This window comes from Hemiscyllium ocellatum, chromosome 8 (genome assembly GCF_020745735.1).
Source record: "Hemiscyllium ocellatum isolate sHemOce1 chromosome 8, sHemOce1.pat.X.cur, whole genome shotgun sequence".
Lineage (NCBI taxonomy): Eukaryota > Metazoa > Chordata > Chondrichthyes > Orectolobiformes > Hemiscylliidae > Hemiscyllium > Hemiscyllium ocellatum.
In genome coordinates this window covers 99,460,048-99,468,006 of record NC_083408.1, presented here as the reverse complement: position 1 = coordinate 99,468,006, position 7,959 = coordinate 99,460,048, and the positions used below count along the sequence as shown (strand labels likewise).

At 41.0% G+C, this 7,959-nt stretch overlaps 1 protein-coding gene across 2 annotated transcripts in view; it reads left to right on the top strand.

Annotated features, from left to right (window-relative positions):
- The first annotated feature begins 103 nt into the window (after window positions 1–103).
- The window catches only part of setd3 (SET domain containing 3, actin histidine methyltransferase), a 157,501-nt gene continuing 149,645 nt past the window's right edge, over window positions 104–7,959 (top strand). The window contains exon 1 of one of the 2 annotated variants that reach the window (XM_060829377.1): window positions 104–184. Coding sequence is in view for 1 of the 2 variants with exons in the window: in XM_060829376.1 (XP_060685359.1) it covers window positions 4,603–4,605 (3 nt within the window). In the remaining variant the exon portion in view is untranslated. Of the gene's footprint in view, window positions 185–4,549; window positions 4,606–7,959 lie in introns of those variants that run through there. The other variant, XM_060829376.1, reaches the window with a different exon arrangement.

The window sequence follows — 7,959 nt, the reverse complement described above, 5'->3', positions numbered from 1 at the left end:
CTAGGACCAATGGGCATGCGATTCCGCTGTGGGTGACCAATCAAGGCAGCAAGGGATTGGTGCTTTGGATCGCTATCAAGTTCGGTTGAGAGGTAGCATTCAAGCTTGCCTGGCTGGGGTGTTTTTTTCAATCTGCTCTGACTGCCGATTCATTTTCCCTTCATCGAACAACTGCGGTGTTCAGGTTACTCAGATGCTCTCTTCCTTCAGCTTATTTCTTTTTGTTACGATTGATTTCTGTCCGTGTAAAGTGCGTTTGGTTCCCAGCTTATTCTGCGCTGTGGTATCTAAGTATAAGGACATGAGTGAGTGATGGAGCAGGCAGGGCCTATAGAGCCTTAACCCTTTATTTGGCCATTGCACACTTTTATTGTGCTCGGGATCATTTAAACCCTCCTCTTCTGCCACCAAATTCAGAGTCAGACATTGGGCATATCAGGGTTAAAGTGTGAGGTTGAATCATGACTGAGTAGACATGTTTTTTTATTGGCTTTTAAGCGAATTATGAGCAGTTTATTGCGTATAAAACCATTCGGAAGAAGCAGACTCACGGAGAGAGTGGTTCAGTTTTAAACATGAATGGACAGTGCCACTTACTACACTGTCTGATGCATAGCAAAGTATTAAGTTGTTATTTAAATTATGAACTAATGATTGGTGTGTAGTCATCTTGCTCCTGATCAAACGGTGCGGGGTACAAGTTCCATTAAAGGTACTCGAGACTTGACAATAATCTGGGTTAACACTCTGGTGCCAATAGAGATAGAGTGCTGCATACTTAGAGGTAAAATGTTTTGGATGAAAAATTTGTACTATTGCGGACAACAGAAAGGATGTTCTCCCTGGCCAATGTTTATCCATCAGGCAACAGCACAAATAAGCTGACTGTTAGCACATTGTTCTTTGTGGTGCAGTTTGCTCTGAACAAATCAGTTGTTGTATTTCTTGCATGACAACTGTCCTTGTTGTCAGCTGTCCCACCATTCAAGGTAATATCTATTCGGGCTCGTGAGTTTATGCCATGGGTCTTTGTGATTGAACAGACTGGTTCTTGACACGTAGGTCAAAGCACTTGATGGATCAATTATTGCCATTTTGAGTCATTTTTAGAAAACCCTCACAAATAATAACATAAATGCTCCTGCACTTTTAAGGAGAGCTTCGTAATGTCTCTGAAGTGTTTTCATTGGCCTCCACTGGAATAATTCTCATTTGAAAATTAAGGGAACAGGAATTGATGAGGAGGTGATTTTGGACCACAGTGGTTAGTCTGCTAAAGTTAATTTTGCTGGGGCTTTGTCTGAATACTGGTGGACCTAGTTCCAATAGGACACTAGCGTTTGTGAAATGATTATTTTATTGAATCCAGAGGATGCTCTTCTGTGTTGGCGATGCATAGGCCAAATGCCATTGCAAAACATGAGTGTTTCCAACATTGCAGCTAATGAACTAGTTTCTGTAGTAAAGTGCTTTGAGATGTCTTGAAGCCCTGAATGATGCATATATGTAAGTTTATTTTTAATGTTTGGTGGTCTATACTGCTGTGTCTTCTGAAGTGTTGACTGATGCAACAGCCAACAACTTAATTTTAATTGATTTTTAGTGGTGTAGGTTGATGGGGGGAAATGTTTTTTTTAATACCAGCAGGCAATCCTTGATTTAGAGTAATTCATTGAAAATTACAGTATCTCTTGTTGGGAGTGATAATATTACAATAAAGCGTTCAACTGATTATTTATACCAGTCTAGACAACTGTTTATGTAGCATATGTGTTGAGATATCTTACTTCTCTGAAACATGCATGTGAAAGGGCTGCTGGACATATTATGATTAATTGGGCACTTTGTTTTCGTAGAACTACTGAGTATTCATGGACTTGAAGGTGTTACTGTCTACTCTCTTACATTTCTGTAAGGGGTTGCCTAGGTGTCTAGAATGATCAAAATACATCTGCAATTTGAATGAATGCAATCTCTTTTTCTATAACTAAACCCGATCCATTGCTCGTGGTAAGCCAAAGAACGAACTGTTTTTGAATCATAGATATTTACTACACAGGAGATCACACGATCACAATATGTCAATGCTCTGTCCGAAAGCAGTCCAAAACAAATCCTTTTTTTCTCCTGTGTATCATTTTAAAAGAAAACAACAATATGAGGTGTACTTGCTCTGATATTCCTGAAATAAATACTTGCTTGGAATGTTATGGGTCATAGTAATAATTCAGGATTTTTAACTTTTTCCCAGATCATTGTGGGAGAGATTGCAGAATATGGCAGATGGGGAATGCTGAAACCTTGTTTTGAATTTGTAAAAGAGAAGTATCCAAGTGTGGGAGCTAGAAAAAGAAAATAAAAGAGCATTGTTTGAAAAGTTAAAACTTTCTTACAAATAGCTTAAATATGCTTAATTTGGTTCAACACTTACAGACTAATACACTTCATGCAAAGGTACAATGTTCTACGAGTGAATTTGTTTTTAAAAAGTGAGTCACATGATGTAATTGGCATTGCTACTGGGAATAATGGTTTTAATTCATCCACAGAAGTTTGTGGAATTTGATTCCAGTAAATAAATCTGGTTCATTAATGTCCCCTAGGGAGGGAAGTCAGCTGTCCTAACGTTGTCTGGCCTGTATTGTGACTTGACAGCCTATGGCAGGCTGCTCAATTCAAAGACAATTAGAAATGGATAACAAATGTTGGTCTTGTTGATAGCGCTGACATCCCAAGAAATAATAAAGGAAAGAAAACAAAATTTTACAATTATTGCCCAGACAGATGCTACAAGAAGAAACTGGCACTGTAAGTGTTGTTTTCTCCTGAAGGATATCCCATAGTACTGCAAAGCTAATTATCTACTTTGGAAATGTAGTTAGTATTATAATATAGGAAACATGCAGTCAGTTTACATACAGATAGGTTCTAAACATTTCCAAATAATCTGTTTTTGGATGCAGCACACATTATCACAGCTAAGACTGAGTGTAAGTCATTCCAATGTGTAATGATGTATCACTGAAAAATACGCAGCAGTGACATGAAGTGGACAACTACTTGCATTGAGTTATCTTGTTTTTACCATTGTGTTTTAGCATTATATGTTTGAGTAAATGGCTGCTATTTACCAAGCATGGAAGTTCTTCGTAACCAGATGATTGGTTACATCTGTTATGAACCCTTAATTCCAAATCTTGTGTATAAACAAGACACAGCCCTGGCAACATTGCATATGCTGGGTGTCCACAAAATTGGCATACAACAGAAGTGTTCACAGAATGTAACTTAGTTAAGGCAACACATAGTTTTGGAATGTTTGTAAGGCACCAATCCAATTTCATGATTCTGATGGCCATTGTAGATTGCTCTAGTTTTGACCTTATGGCTTATAGTTTTATTATTTTCTTGTCATTGCCTTTTCATACAACGCTTCTGTTTTCTACTTGGCCTACAGGATTATGCGGCTGATGAATTAAAAAAAGTGACAGGCTATTTGTTAGCTCAGAGTGAATCCAACTTGTGACATTACAAAAGCTTTTCCTACCACTCGAGAATAAATGCAGCTAATATGTTTGTGCAGCGTGTTTGCACAACGAAAAGTCTGTTTTTTTGGTTGAATATTTTGTACTTTATGGTAAAACCTTTTTGACTTTAAATGTTAGCTATGCAATTTGTTTCAATTTGGATTGTTACTTGCTGTTTTGGCAATACTAGCGAATACATGAAAAGAGCTGAGTAAGCATTGTCTTTGAAGCAAATAGAAACTTGTCACTTTGGTCTGCTCTAAGAATCATAGAATCTCTGCAGTGTGGAAAGAAGCCCACTGAGTCTGCATCGACTCGACCTGATCTGCCAAAGATAGTCCAATGCAGATCCTCCCCCATGGCTCAGGCACATTACAATGGCTAAGCCACCTTACCTCCACATCTCTGGACACAGTGGGCAATTTCGCACAGCCAATCCACATGTATTTGGACTGTGAAAGTAAACCGATGCACCTGACGGAAACACATGCAGACTCCACACAGGCAGTCACCCAAGGCTGGAGTTGAATTGAACCTCGTTTCCTGGTGGTGTGAGGCAGCAGTGCTAACCAGTGAGCCACTGTGCTGCCATCTGGTGTGCTTCTGGCATCTTTAGGAGATTTGCTTTGGCATTACAATGGGACTGAGATTTGGCTGTTGTATTGAGTAAGCATGATAATTTTTCCCACAAATGTCAGGCCCATAGTGCAGGATTTCATTGGTGTTTAAAACAGTGGGAAGGGAAGGTTGTGTGCAGAGAAAATTAATGACTAGAAGATAGCTAAGCTTAAATTTTATATGTCTATTGAAAGTAGCAGGAAGAGAAGACCTTGCAAAAGAGTGCATTCAAGACACTGCGTTTCGTTGTTGACAGGACTGTCAGACAATACTGTAGTTTTCATACACTATTCACCCTGATCCCTCACCTTTCTTAAAAGTCTTTTTCTTCTCATTCTCAATTTTATTTATTTCACCTTTATCTGTTGCATCTCTGAACTGTACATTTTCATTTCTAAGTTCTGCCAAATTGCTCAACATTCATTTCCCAGAAAAAGCAGCTGTTTGGTGAGTAGGAATGGTGAGTATATCTTATCTTTAAAGTAAAAGTAAGGTTTATGTTTATGTCTCTCAAGCTTGTTAGGTATAATATAATGGCATTAAAAATGACAATAAAGGATAAAGAGCTGGGAGACTGGTGTGGCTAGTTCAAATAGAGTCATAGAGCTGTACAGCATGGAAACAGACCCTTCAGTCCAACTTGTCCATGCGGCCAGATAGTTAATCTAGTCCCATTTAGTCCATATCCCTCTCAACCCTATCCCACCAAATGCCTTTTATATGTTGTAGTTGTTCCAGTCTCCACCACTTCCTCTGGCAGCTCATTCCATACACGTACCACCCTCTGTGTGAAAATATTGCCCTATAGGTTCCTTTTAAATCTTTCCTCTCTCACCTTAAACCTATGCTTTCAAGTTCTGGACTCCCTCTACTCCAGGGAAAAGATCTTGTCAATTCACCCCATCCATGCCCCTCGTTATAAACCTCTATAAAGTTACCCTCCAACCTCTGACACTCCAGGGAAAATAGCCCTGACCTATTCAGCCTCTCCCTATAGCTCAAACCCTCCAGCCCTTGTGAATCTTTTCTGAATCCTTTCAAGTTTTACAATATCCTTCCTACAGCAGGGAGACTAGAACTGAACACGGTATTCCAAAAATGGCCTAACCAACTTCCCATACAGCCACAACATGACCTCCCAACCCCTATACTCAATGCACTGACCAGTAAAGACTGGCATACCAAACACCTTTCTCACTGTCCTATCGACCTGTGACTTTCAAGGAACTATGAACCTGTACTACAAGGTCTCTTTGTTGAGCAAAACTCCTTAGGACCTTACCATTAAGTACATAAGTCCAGTCCTGATTTGCCTTTCCAACTGCAGCGCCATACGTTTATCTAAATTAAACTTCATCTGCCATTCCTCAGCCCATTTTCCCACCAGATCGAGGTTCTGTAGTTTAGATTAGATTACTTACAGTGTGGAAACAGGCCCTTCGGCCCAACAAGTCCACACTGACCCGCCGAAGCGCAACCCACCCATACCCCTACATTTACCCCTTACCTAACACTACGGGCAATTTAGCATGGTCAATTCACTTGACCCGCACATCTTTGGACTGTGGGAGGAAACCGGAGCACCCGGAGGAAACCCACGCAGACACGGGGAGAACGTCAGTCACCTGAGGCGGGAATTGAACCCGGGTCTCTGGCGCTGTGAGACAGCAGTGCTAACCACTGAGCCACCGTGCCGCCCATATTCTGAGGTAACCTTCTTTGATGGCCACTACACCACCAATTTTGGTGTCACCTGCAAACTTATTAGCCACATCTCCCATATTCACATCCAGATCATTTATATGGAAGATGAAAAGTGGTGGACCCAGCACCGATCCTTGTGGCACCCCATTGGTCACAGGTCGCTAATCTGAATAGCAACTTTCCACAACCACCACCCTCTGTCTCTTACATGTTAAATAAAATATAATAGTAATAATAGGTTGTGCCCTCGTACAAGAGTTGCTGGTGGATACAAAAGTGATCCAGTGAGAACATATTTGCAGCAGATGTTTGCAACTCGGGCATCTTTGGATCTGGGTTGAGGTCCTAGAGGCAGAGCTGCAGACTTTGCACCACATCAGAAAACAGGAAAGTTACTTGTATACTTGGGTCCAAGAGTCTGCCACACCCATCAGATCTTGTAATTCAGATTTGGAGTGATGAGGCACAGGAGCACGTGACTACAGGCGAGGCAGATATGGGACTGAAGGGGTAATTTTGGTAGTCTTAGTTCCTGCATTTGTCTAGCAGTTACAAAATTCTTATTAAATGTACGAATGAGAGTGTGGAGTACAGGAAGCATTCCTGAACTGAGCATAGTACCACGATACAGGGGAAGCATTCAAGTTGTTGGGAGAGGGCAATAGGGATATGATCATGATAGGGACGGTAGAACAAGGGGGTTAGATGCTCTTCTCGGCAGATGTGAGTGATAGTCCCAAAAGCTACGTTGCCTGCATGGTTCCAGTTTTAAGGACATCTCAGGATTACAGAGGAACTTGGAGTGGGAAGTGAGGGATCCAGTTGACATCGTCATCCACGGTGATATCAGTGACATTGCCATAGGTCTGGCAAAGCGTTTCTGCTGAAAGAAGCAAAGTCTCGAAGATAAAAAGAAATACACTCAGGCTTTCTACCTGAGCTATTGGCAAACTGACATAATAAAGTCAAGGAGTTAAAAGCACGGCTCAAAGATTGATGTAGGAGAAATGGATCTCAGTTGATTGGCTACTGAGTTAGGAGGAAGCTATTCTAGTGGAATAGGGTTCACTTGAACCACAAAGGGATGAGGGTCCTGATGAATTGAATTAGTAGGACCGTAGACAGCAAATTAAGGTAATGGGGCAAAAATCTTGGGGAACAGATATTTAGGCTTACAAGGCAAAAGCAGCGGCATATTGCAGGGAAGCCATTTGGATTAATAATACCCAGAATGTGACACAAGGAACAGACCATGCCAACATAAACCAAGCAGCAAATACTGTGGGGAAACAATGACAAAAAGGCAAAATTCATGGTTCTTTACTTAAAATAAAGGAATTAAGAGCAGAAAAAAATGGCTAATGAGTATGATGTTATAGACATGGTTACAAGGATTTCAAAGCTGGGAACGAAATATTCAGGCGTTATATGACTTTTCAAAAGGGCAGGCAGGAGGAAAAGAGTTGTGGGGTAGCTTTGTTAATACTGGATGGAATAAGGACAATTGCAAGAAATGCTCTTGGATTGGAAAATTTAGAATCTGTATGACACTAAAGTCGTTGGAATAGTGGACAGTTTGGAAAAATGTTACAGGTTGCAGGGGGACTTGGATAAACTGCAGAATTGGGCTGAGAGGTGGCAAATGGAGTTCAATGCAGCCAAATGTGAGATGATTCACTTTGGGAAGAATAACAGGAAGGCAGAGTATCAGGTCTATGGAAACATTCTTGGTAATATGGTTGTGCAGAGGGATCTTGGAGTCCATGTACATAGATCCCTGAAAGTTATCACCCAGGTTGATAGTGCTGTTAAGAAGGCATGCGGTATGTTCGGATTCATTGGTAGAGGGAATGAGTTCCAGAGCCGCAATATCATGCTGCAACTATACGAAATGCTAGTGTGGCCGCACTTGGAACATTGTGTATAGTCTGGTCATCATATTTCGGGAAGCATTGGAAAAGGTGCAGAGGAGATTTACTAGGATGTTGCCTGGTCTGGAGGAAAGGTCTTATGAGGAAAGTCTGAGACTTGGGTCTGTTCTCATTGAAAGGAAGAAGGCTGAGAAGGGATTTGATAGAGACATACAAGATGATCGGAGGATTAGATAGGG